Source organism: Hyla sarda, chromosome 5 (genome assembly GCF_029499605.1).
Source record: "Hyla sarda isolate aHylSar1 chromosome 5, aHylSar1.hap1, whole genome shotgun sequence".
NCBI lineage: Eukaryota > Metazoa > Chordata > Amphibia > Anura > Hylidae > Hyla > Hyla sarda.
This window is the reverse complement of record NC_079193.1, coordinates 166,770,717-166,789,450: the sequence shown is the minus strand read 5'-3', so window position 1 is coordinate 166,789,450 and position 18,734 is coordinate 166,770,717. Positions and strand designations below refer to the sequence as shown.

Here is an 18,734-nt window from a genome sequence, read left to right as displayed (position 1 = left end):
CTCCAGTTGTTGCAAAACTACAACTCCTAGCATGCCCAGACTGCCAAGGCATGCTGGAAGTTGTAGTTCGGCAATATCTGAAGGATCAGATGTTGCCGAACTGCAACTTCCAGCATGTTTGGGCAGTCTGGGCATGCTGGGAGTTGTAGTTTTGCAACATCTGGAGGTCCACAGTTTGGAGACCACTGTATAATGGTCTCCAATCTGTGCTCTTCCAGATGTTAGACAACTACAACTCCCAGCATGCCTGGACAGACTGAGCATGCTGAGATTTGTAGTTTTGCAACATCTGGAAGAGCACAGATTGGAGACCATTATACAGTGGTCTCCAAACTGTGGACCTCCAGATGTTGCAAAACTACAACTCCCAGCATGCCCAGAAAGCCAAAGGCTGTCTGGGCATGCTGGGAGTTGCAGTTTTGAAACTCTCAGAGGCAGCAGTGAGATCGCTTTACGGCGATCTCACTGCTGCCAATGAAGATGCCGCACTGCTGCCGGAAACTCACCGCAGGGACGCAGCGCAGCCAGGACCGCACGGAAGGACGCCGGGACCGCATGGAGGACGCCGGGACTGCTCGGGACACCGCTCCGACGGGTAAGTGACGCCGGGGGACGGGTCAGGGACACTTAGCAGACCGGTGTGTGTCCCGATCCCCGTGATCGGAACTCACACACCGCGCTGCTAAGTATTCTGATAGCGAAACGCTGCTATCAGCTAGTCAGATTTGACCAGCTGATAGCAGCGATCGCTGGGGGGGGGGGTGGGGGACGAAACCCCCCGTGGTCGCACGGTAAGATGGCTGGCTATCAGTGATAGCCACCATCTTTCCGGGCGCTGCGGGATGTCGCGAGTAGCGGCAGTAATGTCCATGACGTACCTGTATGTCATGGGTCGGGAACACCTTGCCACCCATGACGTACAGGTATGTCATAGGTCGGGAAGGGGTTAAGGGGTTTTATGCAATTCTGACCACTGTCACTTTAAACATTAATAACTCTGGAATGCTTTTAATTATCATTCTGATTCCGAGATAGTTTTTTTGTGACATATTCCACTTTAACTTAGTGGTAAAATTTTATGGTAACTTGCATCCTTTCTTGGTGAAAAATCCCAAAATTTGATGAAAAAAATGAAAATTTTGCATTTTTCTAACTTTAAAGCTCTCTGCTTGTAAGGAAAATGGATATTCAAAATATATTTTTTTTGGGTTCACATATACAGTATGTCTACTTTATGTTTGCATCATAAAATTTATGAGTTTTTACTTTTGGAAGACACCAGAGGGCTTCAAAGTTCAGCAGCAATTTTGAAATTTTTCACAAAATTTTCAAACTCACTATTTTTCAGGGACCAGTTCAGTTTTGAAGTGGATTTGAAGGGTCTTCATATTAGAAATACCCCATAAAAGACCCCATTATAAAAACTACACCCCCTAAAGTATTCAAAAAAACATTCAGTAAGTGTATTAACCCTTTAGGTGTTTCACAGGAATAGCAGCAAAGTGAAGGAGAAAATTCAAAATCTTCATTTTTTACACTCGCATGTTCTTGTAGACCCAATTTTTGAATTTTTGCAAGGAATAAAAAGGAGAAAATTTTTACTTGTATTTGAAACCCAATTTCTCTCGAGTAAGCACATACCTCATATGTCTATGTTAATTGTTCGGCGGGCGCAGTAGAGGGCTCAGAAGGGAAGGAGCGACAAATGGTTTTTGGGGGGCATGCCGCATTTAGGAAGCCCCTATGGTGCCAGGACAGCTAAAAAAAACACATGGCATACCATTTTGGAAACTAGACCCCTCAGGGAACGTAACAAGGGGTAAAGTGAACCTTAATACCCTACAGGTGAATCACAACTTTTGCATATGTAAAAAAAATATATATTTTTTTTACCTAAAATGCTTGGTTTCCCAAAAATTTTACATTTTTAAAAAGGGTAATAGCAGAAAATACCCCCCAAAATTTGAAGCCCAATTTCTCCCGATACAGAAAACACCTCGCATGGGGGTGAAAAGTGCTCTGCTGGCGCACTACAGGTCTCAGAAGAGAAGGAGTCACATTTGGCTTTTTGAAAGCAAATTTTGCTCTGGGGGCATGCCGCATTTAGGAAGCCCCTATGGTGCCAGAACAGCAAAAAAAAAACCACATGGCATACCATTTTGGAAACTAGACCCCTCGGGGAACGTAACAAGGGGTAACGTGAACCTTAATGCCCTACAGGTGTTTCACGACTTTTGCATATGTAAAAAAAAAAATTTTTTTTTACCTAAAATGCTTGTTTTCCCAAAATGTTTACATTTTTAAAAAGGGTAATAGCGGAAAATACCCCCAAAATTTGGAGCCCAATTTCTCCCGATTCAGAAAACACCCCATATGGGGGTGAAAAGTGCTCTGCTGGCGCACTACAGGTCTCAGAAGAGAAGGAGTAACATTTGGCTTTTTGAAAGCAAATTTTGCTCTGGGGGCATGCCGCATTCAGGAAGCCCCTATGGTGCCAGAACAGCAAAAAAAAACACATGGCGTACCATTTTGGAAACTAGACCCCTCGGGGAACGTAACAAGGGGTAATGTGAACCTTAATACCCTACAGGTGTTTCACGACTTTTGCATATGTAAAAATATATATATTTTTTTTACCTAAAATGCTTGGTTTCCCAAAATGTTTACAATTTTAAAAAGAGTAATAGCAGAAAATACCCCCCCCAAAATTTGAAGCCCAATTTCTTCCGATTCAGAAAACACCCCATATGGGGGTGAAAAGTGCTCTGCTGGCGCACTACAGGTCTCAGAAGAGAAGGAGTCACATTTGGCTTTTTGAAAGCGAATTTTGCTCTGGGGGCATGCCACATTTAGGAAGCCCCTATGGTGCCAGGACAGCAAAAAAAAAAAAAACACATGGCATACCATTTTGGAAACTAGACCCCTCGGGGAACGTGTTTCACAACTTTTGCATATGTAAAAAAATATATTTTTTTTTACCTAAAATGCTTGTTTTCCCAAAAATTTTACATTTTTTAAAAGGGTAATAGCAGAAAATACCCCCCAAAATTTGAAGCCCAATTTCTCCCGAGTACGGCGATACCCCATATGTGGCCCTAAACTGTTGCCTTGAAATACGACAGGGCTCCAAAGTGAGAGCGCCATGCGCATTTGAGGCCTAAATTAGGGACTTGCATAGGGGTGGACATAGGGGTATTCTACGCCAGTGATTCCCAAACAGGGTGCCTCCAGCTGTTGTAAAACTCCCAGCATGCCTGGACAGTCAACGGCTATCTGGCAATACTGGGAGTAGTTGTTTTGCAACAGCTGGAGGTTCCGTTTTGGAAACAGTGGCGTACCAGACGTTTTTCATTTTTATTGGGGAGAGGGGTTGTATAGGGGTATGTGTATATGTAGTGTTTTTTTACTTTTTATTTTATTTGTGTTAGTGTAGTGTAGTGTTTTTAGGGTACAGTCGCACGGGCGGGGGGTTCACAGTAGTTTCTCGCTGGCAGTTTGAGCTACGGCAGAAAATTTGACGCAGCTCAAACTTGCAGCCGGATACTTACTGTAATCCTCTGCCCATGTGAGTGTACCCTGTACGTTCACATTGGGGGGGGGGGGGAATCCAGCTGTTGCAAAACTACAACTCCCAGCATGTACGGTCTATCAGTGCATGCTGGGAGTTGTAGTTTTGCAACCGCTGGAGGCTCCGTTTTGGAAATAGTGGCGTACCAGACGTTTTTCATTTTTATTGGGGAGGGGAGGGAGGCTGTGTAGGGGTATGTGTATATGTAGTGTTTTTTTACTTTTTATTTTGTGTGTTAGTGTAGTGTAGTGTTTTTAGGGTACAGTCACACGGGCGGGGGGTTCACAGTAGTTTCTCGCTGGCAGTTTGAGCTGCAGCAGAAATTTTGCCGCACCTCAAACTTGCAGCCGGATACTTACTGTAATCCTCCGCCCATGTGAGTGTACCCTGTACGTTCACATTGGGGGGGGGGGGGGGGGGGGGACATCCAGCTGTTGCAAAACTACAACTCCCAGCATGTACGGTCTATCAGTGCATGCTGAGAGTTGTAGTTTTGCAACAGCTGGAGGCACACTGGTTGTGAAACACCGAGTTTGGTAACAAACTCAGTGTTTTGCAACCAGTGTGCCTTCAGCTGTTGCAAAAGCTACAACCCCCAGCATGTACGGACAGCGGAAGGGCATGCTGGGTGTTGTAGTTATGCAACAGCTGGAGGCATACTACTTTGGCTGGGGATGCTGGGGATTGTAGTTATGCAACAGCTGGAGACACACTGGTTTGCTACTTAACTCAGTGTGCCTTCAGCTGTTGCAAAACTACAACTCTCAGCAGTCACCGACAGCCAACGGGCATGCTGGGAGTTGTAGTTATGCAACCACCAGATGCACCACTACAACTCCCAGCATGCACTTTAGCTGATTGTGCAAGCTGGGAGTTGTAGTTACACAACAGCTGAAGGTACACTTTTCCATAGAAAGAATGTGCCTCCAGCTGTTAGGGCATGCTGGGAGTTGTGGTGGTCTGCCTCCTGCTGTTGCATAACTACAGCTCCCAGCATGCCCTTTTTGCATGCTGGGAGCTGTTGCTAAGCAACAGCAGGAGGCTGTCACTCACCTCCAACGATCCTCGCTGCACCAGGTCAGTCCCTCGTCGTCTCCGCCGCCGCCGCTGCTCCTGGGGCCCCGATCCCAACAGGGGCGCCGGGGATCGGGGTCCCCAGCACCCGGGGTGCACGTCCCGCACCCGCTCACGTCCTCCGGAAGAGGGGCGGAGCGGGTTGCGGGAGTGACACCCGCAGCAGGCGCCCTGATTGGTCGGCCGGTAATCCGGCCGACGAATCAGGGCGATCGTGAGGTGGCACCAGTGCCACCTCACCCCTGCTGGCTCTGGCTGTTCAGGGCCGTCTCTGACGGCCCCGATCAGCCAATATTTCCGGGTCACCGGGTCACTGAATCCGCCGCAGATCGCTGGACTGAATTGTCCAGCGATCTGCGGCCATCGCCGACATGGGGGGTCATAATGACCCCCCTGGGCGATATGCCCCGATGCCTGCTGAACGATTTCAGCAGGCATCGGGCACCGGCTCCGCTCCAGATGGTTGCGGGGGGCCGGTAAAACACATGACGTTCTCATACGTCATGTGTCCTTAAGGACTCGGAAATGGAGACGTATGAGAACGTCATGTGTCCTTAAGGGGTTAAACAATACAGCTTTATTCACATCTTTGGATTTATATTTGTAGGAGTTTAGCACTTTAATAATATATCTCTATTATCACTATTTTGATATAAACGTCTGTAGTAATGATACCGTTATAGATGATTTCCCCGCTGTGTTTCCATGCTTCAGCAATGATTTTGACAGTCTCCTTTGTGACACAATCTACAGAAAGAAAGAAAACAAGAACATATTACTCATGTATAGTAGATCTATTCATCTTCATAGTTCTTCAACAAGCTCGTCTCAACAGAGAAGAAAACCTTTTTTAACATCAAAATATTAACTAATATGAATCTAATCAATAATCTGACTAAAGCATAACATTAACACTAATATTTATATAGCAGAACAGGATTTTTCGATGTGTATAAAATAAAGTAGAAAAAAAGAAAATAAGTGTTTTCTAACAAGAAAATGATTACAGAGGATAATAAAAAAAGGACAGTATTGTCATAAAAAGGACAGCTTTTTTGGCCATATCATGCACACTCACTATCACTAGATCTACAGTGTCATCTGTGATATTCCAGTACAGCTGTATTCATGTGTTTCATTACTAAAACTGGGTCATGTGATCACCAGATTTAACACAGTGTTTAATGTGTCAGAGGAAGTGGTCTGTCCTTTGTCAGTTGAGTTCCTGTGAACTATAGGATTGCATCATCACCTCTCAGATACCTTCTGGATGCTTAAAGACCCAATTAGCTCTAGCTGTTTACTACTGCTGCAGCTGTCTCCATGGGATCAGGTTACATAGTAGTTATCCACCTTTCCTGAGGATAGGTTAACATGTTGCATATTTGCTGCATTTTTTTGTGATCTCATTGTAATCCCAAGAAAATTGTGCTATTTTACTTCAATTGCATAAATCACAGTAAAAACAGCAAAACACGGCTGAAATGCAGTAAAAATGCTACAAAAAAGTGTTAAAAATGCAACATGTGAACATAACCTGAAGACTTCATATCTCTGTAACCACCTCAATTGTTATTATGGATGACTGTCTCCACATGGCAATATTTCTCTAAAAAATATAATTCAAACAAGAAAACGCATCAAAACTGCACATGAAGTGAACTGACCCCAACCTACTTATAAGTCTCAGCAGTTTAGGCTGTTGGCTGCTGGAGTCTTATTAAGGCAACTGCAGTTATATGACTCAACCCCTCACTCTGCAAATCCAAATGATTCATGGGAAGTGTAGGCAACAGTAGAAAATAATTCCAGTGTGGAAAGAAAAATCAATATCGCTAAAACTCATGCCTGCCATATCAGCTAAAACAGGTAAGCACTAGGCCACTCACTACTTAATTTTCTAACAATAACCTATGATATATAAGCAAAAATTAGCAATATTTTCAATGACAATAATGAAGTTTTACCAATCATGAAGTTTTTTTTATACTTTTGGACAGTTTTGTAGTATTAAAGGAAAACTGTCAGCCTTTTCACCCCACTAAACTCAATACAATGGGTTATGGTGTGGATGAGCAGGATTCTAACGAGGGGTAACTTACTTATTTTGGTCCATTGGCTGCCAAGATATTTGCCTGTATTTCATCCAAGTATAGCTCATTGAAGACGTTGCCTCTGCCTCACGGACTGAAGGTCCTAAGCCCGCAATTATCATATTCATTATTTTCAACTCCACGTCCTAGTGATGTGGAGTCACAGGTCACGTGAGTGCAGCGCTCTGTCTGCATGCGCCAGATTTCAACCAGCTCTCATGTCCTGATGACTAGAGAGCTCTGCGTAAGGAGCTCTGCTGGATGAAATCTTCATGCGCATGTGCTCTGCAGACAGAGCGCTGCGTTCAAGTGATCTTTGATTCAACATCACTAGGATGTGAAGTTGAATATAATGGGTATGCTAATGTGGGGGCAGGCTTAGGAACTTCTCTCCGCGAGGAAGAGGTGGCCAGCCGGCGGGGGCAAGGCCTTCAATGCGCTATTCACCGTAAATTTACAGGCAAATATCTCAGCAGCCAGTGGACCAAAATAAGTAAGTGACCCCTCATTAAAATCCTGTTCACCATGGGTATAGTGTGACAGTTTTCCTTTAAGGTAAATTTATGCAGAAATTTTGAAATTTTTGGAGGGTTCACAAACTTGTAAACACCATTGTATATATGTACAAGAAACTAAAAATAACCTCTGCAACTGTAGCATGTTATACTACCAGCAAAGTGATGGCCACTGTTAAGTAATCCAAAAAGAACAAATTATGTAAAATAATAATATTTTATTGAACATATATCAAAACAGACATACAATTGAAAATAGATAGAGTATTAAAATGTTGGCACTGTGGGTGACAAAAACAGATGACTGGAGATGGTACAAAATGTGCAGCAATACATGGAATATGGGAACAGAAACAAGATATGATAAGATTAGCTCTCTGAAAGTTCAGACAAAAGGATTTACATATGAAAAAGGATAGTACCATAAAGTAAGCCAGATAGAAGGAATCATAACATAGAAAACATCCTATATGCTCAAAGCTGGAATGAAAAAGAGACAACAGCCAACAGAAACTACCCACCATGCAAGTTACCACCTACCAACTGCAACCCCAACGTACATTTCGCGTTATGCTTCATCAGGGGGTGCAAATGTCACATGACATTTATATCTATATAACAATTATAGTGAATTAATGATTAGATGTCATGTCATGTGACTAGACCCTAATCTTCCTACACACACCCACCCAGTCATCATTGGCTGACATTATATTTGTTTTGGTGGATGCTTAATATGAAATAAGAAATAAGCTAAAAGCATGTGTAAGGGAGACGCAGGGAGGCATCACAGATCCCATCAAAGAAGCATCACAGAATTTCCTTAAAGCTACCTGAATAGGTGAAGCCATGCAGAGTCAGGGGAAAAATATTTACCCACAGTCCTCTCTGATGACTTGTTATGACTATAGATATTTCCATGGACCTCAGGCAGCAACTTGGCATACTATCGGTAAAATACACAGGTTTCTTATTTGATTAAATTACCTTCTTTTAATGTGGATGGAATTATATGTAGATGAGCAGAACAGGCTTTATATAATCTCCATGATGAGAAGGTAAAGTTAGTTTATAAGCCACACCTCCTTCTACTGCAGATTAACTTCCTAGATCTCATATCTGGGGAAAAAATCAGACCCAGATATGGTGAATTGCATATTTTGTATATTTTTGGCAATTTATAACGGTCATAATATATTTAATATTGCTGTTGACCATAAATAATAATTCATAACCGAGTTATAGTATTATTATTATATCTTCTGACAAAATGGAGACCTTAGGTAGATTATTTCTCCCACTTAGTAGGCCCTAATGTCAAAGGTATTTCCCATCAATCTAGCCCCTTGATTGTGCAGGGAACCATAACATGACTCCATTTGCTTGGGAAGTGGGTACAGTGCTACATCACTGATGCATCCTTTTCATCCTCATGATCAGTGTGGGTCACAGAAGCTGGACATTCACTGGTCATGCAGCAATGGCATGCATATCCTAGGAATATGCTAACACTTTATGAGATGGGAATATCCCTATACTACTGCTCATAATAGTTGTCTTCTGCATTGTGATTGGGAGTGATGCGTATCATTTACCAAAGGCATGGCATGACAAATAGGATGTAAAAGTAAACCACCACCATCATGGCATAAAGAAAATCTATTACAAATTGATGTACATATATTCTCTCTATTTCCTCAATAAAGTGAAGGAAACAGCCTCCACCCAATATTTTGTCCAGAGGCCTCCATCAATATTTTTTATTGGCTCTGCAAATTTATCTTACATTAATGGTCTTCAATCTATGGCAGTCTATCTATTAAAACTCCCAGACCTGACAGTCTGCAGCTAGAGAGCCACTGTTTGGTGACCAATGCATTCAATTGTAAGTTTTTTTTATGCCTGGCCTGCACATAAGTCATGATTTTGTATGACTTTTGTCTGTAATTCTCCCTTTATACAGAACTTAAATAGGCACTGCCATTAAAACTAATTTTTGCTATTGCATGCCTTATAGTAAATAAACACATTATTATAATGTACTTTGTTTACAAAATGTAGTTTTCTATGTCTTATTTGTGTTTACAAAAACGGCCACTAGGTGTCTTCCTACTTGTCCAGAGCACATTTTCCCCATCTCTTGCATAGACTTTGGACTCCTGCTGGCCTGGCATAAGTCCAACATTAGGAAATGCTGAGGTTGTGTGTCCAGCCTTATCCAATAAGAGCTCATCTCACACACTGAACTGCTATGGGCTGTGTGTAGCAAAGTGAGGGAGGAAATTCTCCCTTGTATGGCTTAAGATGATGTAATGCCTGCTGGAAAATGCCCCTTCCCAGTCTGTGAATCTGACCGAGACTGAGCAGAAAATACAGAGCAATATCAAGGTAGAAAACTAAAAAATAATAAAAATAAAGGCAGGGGGTGGTTTATCATGATGGGGGCAGTAAACTGGGAAGATTTACCAAAATCATGACAGGTACTTTTTAAAGCCAACCTGTTCTAAGAAGGTACATTCCCCTTCTTATTACAATGTATTGTTCTATATTATGGGAATCCCTGATCACTTTAGACTGTAAAACTGATTAAGAGACCAGAAGTAAATGCATAGGCATGAATACAAATCCATTTACCTCACATTCAATAGTCTTTAAATATTACTATTGCTATTAGATCATTTTATAATCATGAAATCAGTGTTCATTGCTGTAAAAATGACTAAATAAATTATTATAATTATTTCAAATGTAAATGAAGTGTTACACAAGTAAGACAGCCAGACAAATGATGGCTGGTATAAAACTTGTGGTGCATGAAGAAACTAATAAGCATGTCTAAATAAAAGAAACCCTCCTGAACCTATGGGCTGACAGCTGCCTTATTAAGTCTGGTGACAAATCTTCATTGTAGACATGGCCAATAAAACAGTCAGAATTGTTCAACAAAAATCCTATTTAGCACAGTATGCTTGTAGCTCCATGATCATGGAAATGTCCCACTGACAGTACATAATTGTTCTTGCATAGCATGCCATGTATAAAAATACTACTTCATGAATTATGCAAACAACCACTTTCATGCAACTTTACTTCATATAGAGATTTCAAGTAAAAATTGCAAATTTACAAAAAAAAAAAAAGCATATTAAAGCAGGTAAATTAGGCAAACAAATTATACTGTGAAATAAATAGTAAAATGTGAGTTTGTGCACACCATACTAGTCTGCTCACATAGGTGTGTGCATAAAACATGCCAAACTCACAGGAATCTGGCAAGCAATTTTTACATTCAAATAAATTGGTAATCTATATATATAAAACTCAATGGGGTTTATTTACTAACGTGATCACGACTCTTTTTTGTTGGGTTTTGCGCCCAAATTGTGCCACATGGCCCAAAAAGGGGTGTGACCACAGGATAAAGTGGGCATGGTCTCAACAAAAAGGGCGTGGTCTCGACAGTTTTGAAAAATCTTAACATATTTACTATGGTTTCCACAGAAAATGTGTTGGTTAGAGCTGAGGAAAACCCGACAGATCAGAACAGTTGTAAAAAAAAAAGCAAAACGTAGGGAAAAGTGCAAAATGTAGGGAAACCTTAGTAAATACCTTGGGAAAATACCTGTCGGACATCAAAATCCACAAAGAAACCTACACTCCACTCTTAGTAAATTAACCCCAATGTGTGTATGTGTGTGTATGTTTCAGCATCACGTCCAAACATGAAACTTGGTACATATGTTTTTTATATATCAACAACAAACATAGGATAGGTAATTTAACCCTTACCCACTCATTTGCGAGGGTCGGGGTTTTTGTTTAAAGTCCAATGCAAATCTATGGGAAATGTATGTTCTAGCATAACTTTCATATGGCTGGAGATATTTTGATAATACTTGGTCACATGTTACTTATATGTCAAACAAAAATATATAATAGTTATATTAACCCCTAACCTACCCCCATATGTGAAGGATGGGGTTTTTGTTTTAAGTCCCATGCAAGTATATAGGACTCCTGGTGCCTTACTCCACAAGCTCCGCTCTGCATCTCCTGGTGAATGTGTCAGTCCAGCTGACAAGCCACACCCTCCATGCATTCCATGCCCCATCTTGCAAAGACATGCCCACCATTTAAGCAACACCCCTTTTATTTCCAGCTTACAATACTTTTACCACAACGCATCCCTACCTGATATATACAGTATATAAAATGCAACGTGTGTATGTGTGTGTGTATGTTCCAGCATCACTTCCAAACGACTGAAGATATTTCCATGAAACTTGGTACACATGTTATTTATATGTCAACAACAAACATAGGATAGATAAATTAACCCTTACCCACCCCTAATTGTGAGGGTCTGGGTTTTTGTTTAAAGTCCCATGCAAGTCTATGGGAAATGTATGTTCGAGAATAACTTCCAAGTGGCTGGAGATATTTTGATGAAATTTAGTACACATGTTATGTTTATGTCAAATAAAAATATATGATAGTTAAATGAACCCTAACCTACCCCCTTATGTGAAAAATTGGGTCCCATGCAAGAAATCCTTGGGATAGGGGATAAGTTATTAAGGACTGGACTACTCCTTTAAGTCCCATGCATGTATATAGGCCTTCCAGTACCTTACTCCAAGCTCTGCTCTGCATGTCAGTGAGTGCGTCACCCCTCCTGCATGCCACACCCCATACCACAAAGCCACACCCATTATTTAAGCAACACCTCTTTTATTTTCTACCCTTTTTGTGCATTGTTCTGGCCTGCAAGTCATTCCACAAAACCACGCCTCCTTCTATTTCTTCAACACAACTCAACCCCACCTGAGGACTGGATATCAGGATGACATTTGAGATCAGGATATGAGTGCGGGATATGAGGACAGGACATGAGGTCAGGATATGAGGTCGGGATATGAAGATGGGATATGATGACGAGATATGATGATGGCCTATGAGGTCGGGATATGAGGACGGAATATAAGGACAGGATATGAGGATGGGATATGAGGACGGGATATAAGGACGGATATGAGGATGGGATATGAGCACTGGACATGAGGACCGGATATGAGGTCGGGATAGGAGGAAAGGGATATGAGGACGAGTACTTCCTCCTATGTTGCCCCCCCCCCCCCCCCCAAAGGTTTAGGTAGGAAAAACCGGGCAATGCCGGGTACTTAGCTAGTTAAATATGTATATAATGTTTCATGTTCCTATACAATATACAACCCTAATCAATAATCAAAATACCCAAAGCTTATATAAAGTGCATTACTGAACTTTCAAACAGACACAATATGGGTACTTTACTGTGTACATATTATAAATGTCACACTAGGACCTTCTGCAGTTACTCAATTCGAAACTGGTTTTGTTCATTTATGTAAATTTTGAATGCATATGTTGTCAGCATTGGACTGGAGTGTCTAGGGCCAACTAGTAAAATTGACTCTGGCGACCCATCCTAAAGATACATGTTACTGTTTCACCGATTTCAGACATTCAGGATGCAGCAAAAACATCACAGATCTATCTTGATTTGCGTAAAACTGTACATCTATTTTTGTCATGATTTTGTGTAAATTGATGCAAAATGCAGAGATATGTCGCATGGCTATTCAAAGGGACCGAGGAGAAAGCATGTGTGCAATTTACAGCCAGGCATGAAAGCAGCAACAGGACCAGAGGCAGGAGGAGGGTGAAACCGCTGCAATGAGGGGTAATCCAGCTGCTGTGTCTGCCAAGAGACATCACATGCCAACGGACACAAGTTGCCAGTGATGCAGCCCTATTTGCTATCCCTATAATCAGCTGTGCTTATGACAGATACTGTATGAATATAAAAAATTTTAGTTAAGTGTCTTTTTCTCCCCTTACCTGTCCCAAAGTGCATTCCATTCCACCGAGAAAATCTGCATCTTTCAAGCCATTGTGGTTGCTGCTGATATCATGAACTTCGAAACGAAGGCGCTGGACTTCTTCAAAATAAAAGTCAACAGTGAAAATTTTGGAGAAAATGGGGTTGATGCATGTTCTGATAACCTCTGTTCTGTCCACCTGCAAGAAAAGGCAAACACCAATTATTTTATTCTTTCACCAATTCTCTCTCAATATACGAAGTTTTATCATTTATATAAAATCTTGTAAACTTCACCCAAATCATCTATCTATCTAATTATCTATCTATCTATCTATCTATCTATCTATCTATCTATCTATCTCATATATATGTCTGTCTATCTATCTATCTATCTATCTATCTAATTATCTATCTATCTATCTCATATATATGTCTGTCTATCTATCTATCTATCTATCCATCTCATATATATGTCTGTCTATCTATCTATCTAATTATCTATCTATCTCATATATATGTCTGTCTATCTATCTATCTATCTATCTAATTATCTATCTATCTATCTCATATATATGTCTGTCTATCTATCTATCTATCCATCTCATATATATGTCTGTCTATCTATCTATCTATCTATCTATCTATCTATCTATCTCATATATATGTCTATCTATCTATCTATCTCATATATATGTCTATCTATCTATCTATCTATCTATCTATCTATCTCATATATATGTCTGTCTATTTATCTATCCATCTCATATATATGTCTATCTATCTAGCTATTCATCTATCTAACTGTATATTTGAAATGCATTCACAAGAATAATTTTTTTTTAACAAGAAATACGCATTTTTTAGCACAGCAAATGATTGATGTTTTACACATGAATAGTGGAGATATTCCTTAAAAAGTGAATTTTCAGGACCAGACTTTTGAAGAGGACATTGCTACATGTGAAGAGCACTTGAACAATCCCAAGCAGCCTTTATAACTGATGTAACTCTGCACTTGCTGCCAAAATCCCATTTTGATGCATTTGTGTTCATGTATATATTTTTACTGGATTATTATAATTTACGTTTTTATCTGGGTTTCTACATAAATAGATGTTTATGCTAAAGAAAATCTAGGTATTTCAAGGAAAGATTTTCTAAATAATTTCACTTGTCAACTTTCCAATAAGCTAGCTGTAAAATGTATTATTAGGATAGCATAAGGGGGTGACAAGAATAACACGGTTACAATCATTTTTATCAGTGCTCTGCAACACCATGGTGCAAGGTCCAAATATAGACTATTATTTATGTCCATTAATTTTCATTTGTTATATTGCTTGTTTTGTACTTACAGGACATATTGTTTTGACTTTTCTATCCCAAACCTTTCTTTGTCTACCTGTACGTTTCCTTTTATAACCTTCTGTAATTGCTTCAAATTTGACAACTTTTTCAAACTGCTGACCTGGAACAGCCAAAATTATTGGGAGAGGGGATCTACCTACCTAATGTGGTTAAAAGTAGTATTGCAAAATGGTCAATATTAAGGTGGAGGAAGAGACATATCTACTGGGGGAATTATTGGTACACAGGGATCAATAAGCCAGACTTTTCCTACCTGCCTACCCAATGATCTACTTACTATGTGGTGTTCTACCTACCTACTGTATAGGGGCATAAAGGGGGGCATTATTACTATTTGGATAGTGTGTACAGAGGTGCCAAGAGTGCTGAAAATCTTCTGTGAGTAAGATGTTTTCCAGGAAATTTTGCTGAAAAAGTCACGGCTGGAAGAAGTCACCAAAGTGGTCTGAGCCAGATTGAAAAGAAAAGAGAACAACTCAGATCAAAGAAGATGTCACCTGTGAGTTCAAACTTTTTTCAAAGTGGGCGCTATCACGCTATTTCTAATGTGCATGTAAAAACTTCTTCAACATTGCTAACCATTGTTAATGATCAAAAAGGCAACATACACATGTCTTTTAACCCCTTAAGGACCCGGGGTTTTTCCGTTTTTGCATTTTCGTTTTTTCCTCCTTACCTTTAAAAAATCATAACTCTTTCAATCTTTCACCTAAAAATCCATATGATGGCTTATTTTTTGCGCCACCAATTTTAATTTGTAATGACATCAGTCATTTTACCCAAAAATCTACGGCGAAGCGGAAAAAAAAATCAATGTGAGACAAAATTGAAAAAAACAAAACGCCATTTTGTAACTTTTGGGGGCTTCCGTTTCTGCACAGTACATTTTTCAGTAAAAATGACACCTTCTTATATTCTGTAGGTCCATACGGTTAAAATGATACCCTACTTACGTAGGTTTGATTTTGTCGTACTTCTGGAAAAAATCAAAACTACATGCAGGAAAATTTATATGTTTAAAATTGTCATCTTCTGACCCCTGTCATTGTATACTTCTACTACAGTAGTGCACCTAAATTTCTGTATTGTATTATTCTAATAGTTTTCCATCCACACTGTTTACCGTATTTATCGGGGTATACCACGCACCGGCCTATAACACGCACCCTCATTTTACCAAGGGTATTTGGGTAAAAAAGGTTTTTTACCCAAATATCCATGGCAAAATGAGGGTGCCTGTGTGCGCATGTATACCCCGATACACCCCCAGGAAAGGCAGGGGGAGAGAGGCCGTCGCTGCCCACTTCTCTCCCCCTGCCTTTCCTGGGGTCTAGAGCCCTGCTGCCGGCCCTTCTCTCCCCCTGGCTATCGGCGCCGCTGCCCGTTCTGTCCCCCTGACTATCGGTGCCAGCGCCGATAGCCAGGGGGAGAGAAGCGGCGCCGACAGCCAGGGGGAGAGAAGGGGCAGCGGCACCCATTGCCGATGCCGCTGCCCCGTTGCCTCCCCCCATCCCCGGTGGCATAATTACCTGGGTCGGGTCCGCGCTGCTGCAGGCTTCCGGCATGCGTCCCCTGCGTCGTTGCTGTGCACGGCGCGGCGCACTGACGCCATGCGCCGCACCGTGCAGCGCATAGCAACGACGCCGGGGACGCACGCCGGAGGCCTGCAGCAGCGCGGACCCGACCCAGGTAATTATGCCACCGGGGATGGGGGGAGGCAAGAGGGAGAGAAGGGCCGGCAGCAGCGCTCTAGACCCCAGGAAAGGCAGGGGGAGAGAAGCGGGCAGCGACGGCCTCTCTCCCCCTGCCTTTCCTGGGGGTGTATCGGCGTATAACACGCACATAGACTTTAGGCTAAAAATGTTAGCCTAAAAAGTGCGTGTTATACGCCGATAAATACGGTAACTGGTGTAGGATTCTAAAGTGGCACTTGTAGTCCACTGCAGGCATCCTCCATTGTATGCATTTTTATGCTGGGGATCGCCCCTAGCAACGGACTACAAGGGCAGGATCTGCTCCCCCAGTATAAATGCACAACTGCATTTGGGGTTGAGCACCTCCAGCCAATTGAGACCACGTTTTTTGTTGTTGTTTAAAAATGTATACTTGCAGGTGTGTAAACTCCATATGTTAATGCGCCTTGAACATTTTCCAGGCAGCATTAAGGTTGCACCTGTGAGGCCATGCACCTATATCAGCCAACTTGGGTGGGGCTTGTAGCCTGTCTCTCCCTCCTCCCATTGTATGTGTGCTCAGTCACACTGGAGGGAACTGGGAGCAGGCTGCATGTCGGCCTAGTGCTACTGTAATTGCCCTCTGGCCCCTGGTTTTTGCTTATTACGCACAGGTAGGTTAGCGTTAGGTCCCGCGCCATTTGAGAAACCTTGGCATTGGTGTGCGGGCTCTGGTGTGTCCTTCATATAAGGATACACTGGCAAATGTCTCAATTTTAACATCAGTGTTGAGGGATTAGCCAATGTCATTGTATACATCTACCACAGTAGTGCACCTAAATTTCTGTATTGCATCTTCTGACCCCTATAACTTTTTAATTTTTTCGCATATAGGGCAGTATGAGGGCTCATTTTTTGCGCCATGATCTGAAGTTTTTAGTGGTAACATTTCTGCATTGATAGGACTTATTGTTCGCTTTTTATTAATTTTTTCATGATATAAAAATTGACCAAAAATGCACTATTTTGGACTTTGGAATTTTTTTGCACGCACGCCATTGACCGTGCGGTTTAATTAATGATATATTTTTATAATTCGGACATTTCCGCACGCGGCGATACCACATATGTTTATTTTTATTTTTATTTACACAGTTTTTTTTTATGGGAAAAGGGGGGTGATTCAAACTTTTAATAGGGGAGGGGTTACATGATCTTTATTCACTTTTTTTTCACTTTTTTTTGCAGTGTTATAGCTCCCATAGGGACCTATAACACTGCACACACTGATCTTTCACATTGATCTCTGGTTTCTCATAGGAAACCAGTGATCGATGATTCTGCCGCTTGACTGCTCATGCCTGGATCTCAGGCACTGTGCAGTCATTCGGCGATTGGACAGCGAGGAGGCAGGTAGGGACCCTCCAGCTGTCCTGTGAGCTGTTCGGGATGCCGTGATTTCACCGCGGCTATCCCGAACAGCTCCCTGAGCTAACCGGCATGGTTTCACTTTCATTTTAGACGCGGCGTTCAACTTTGAAGGCTGCGTCTAAAGGGTTAATAGCACAAGGCAGCGCGATCAATGCCGTGCGCTATTAGCCACGGGTCCTGGCCGTGGCCCCGCGTTATAGATCGGGAGCGGACTCAGGGCGTATGCCCTGGGTCCCTAACAGGTTAAAGATGCTCACATTTTTACATGTAGTTTTCCAAATGTGTTTCAGAGAGCTTAAAATACACTTCAAAACATTGGCCCATATTTATCAATCAGCCTGAAATCCTAATCATCTGTTTCCCATAGCAACCAATCACAGATATGAAATCACAGATAAGATATGAAAGCTGAGCTGTGATTGATTGCTGTAGGAATAAACAGACGATTAGGGTTTCAGGCTAATTGTTAAATCAGGGCCACTATGTGTACTAAAAATAAAAAATGGGGGGGGGGGGGGGGGTTCTTATGAAAACCTTGCACAAGGGTGCTATATAAATAATAATAATAATAGTGTGAGCCTCTGAAGCAGATAGTTTAAGCCACATCGGAACCACCAAATTCCTGTGTAACCATTCTGTACCTTGTATACATTGTACAAGTATAAATGCCCCTTGCAAGCACTCTTTTCACTCTTTATTTTTGTAAAAAAGTTTTTCCAACAAAATGGAGCTCAATAGGCATCTTGTTGATATCCACCAGATCACCTACAATCTGCTGGGAAGGGCAGCAGCAAGATTTCAATTTCCATGAAGTGCCAGGATAACACATTACACAATTCTTGAAAATAATAAGCTGTTCTGTTTTTACAATGCATATATATATATATATATATATATATGTATATATATATATATATATATATATATATATATATATATATCACAGATTAACAGACACATTTTTTCATCACTTCATAACAATGCTAAAATTGCCATGATCTTACATTAAAGTTTCTATAGGAATAAAGCAACAATCCTTTTTAACTTATACTTCTGCTGATAAGGAGATTTAAGGACAACCAGTGAGGTCAAGTGATCTGTCTGTTCCGATACAAAACTGACTTTATTTCCCGCTAACCTCAATCAATA

At 41.3% G+C, this 18,734-nt stretch overlaps 1 protein-coding gene across 2 annotated transcripts in view; it reads right to left on the bottom strand.

Annotated features, from left to right (window-relative positions):
• The window catches only part of CPNE4 (copine 4), a 437,398-nt gene that overhangs the window by 161,982 nt on the left and 256,682 nt on the right, over positions 1-18,734 (bottom strand). For both annotated transcript variants that reach the window (XM_056520653.1, XM_056520655.1), the window contains exons 3-4: positions 13,131-13,310; positions 5,318-5,389 (exon numbers count right to left, since the gene is read on the bottom strand). In XM_056520653.1, the coding sequence (XP_056376628.1) occupies positions 5,318-5,389; positions 13,131-13,310 (252 nt within the window). The remainder of the gene's footprint in view (positions 1-5,317; positions 5,390-13,130; positions 13,311-18,734) is intronic.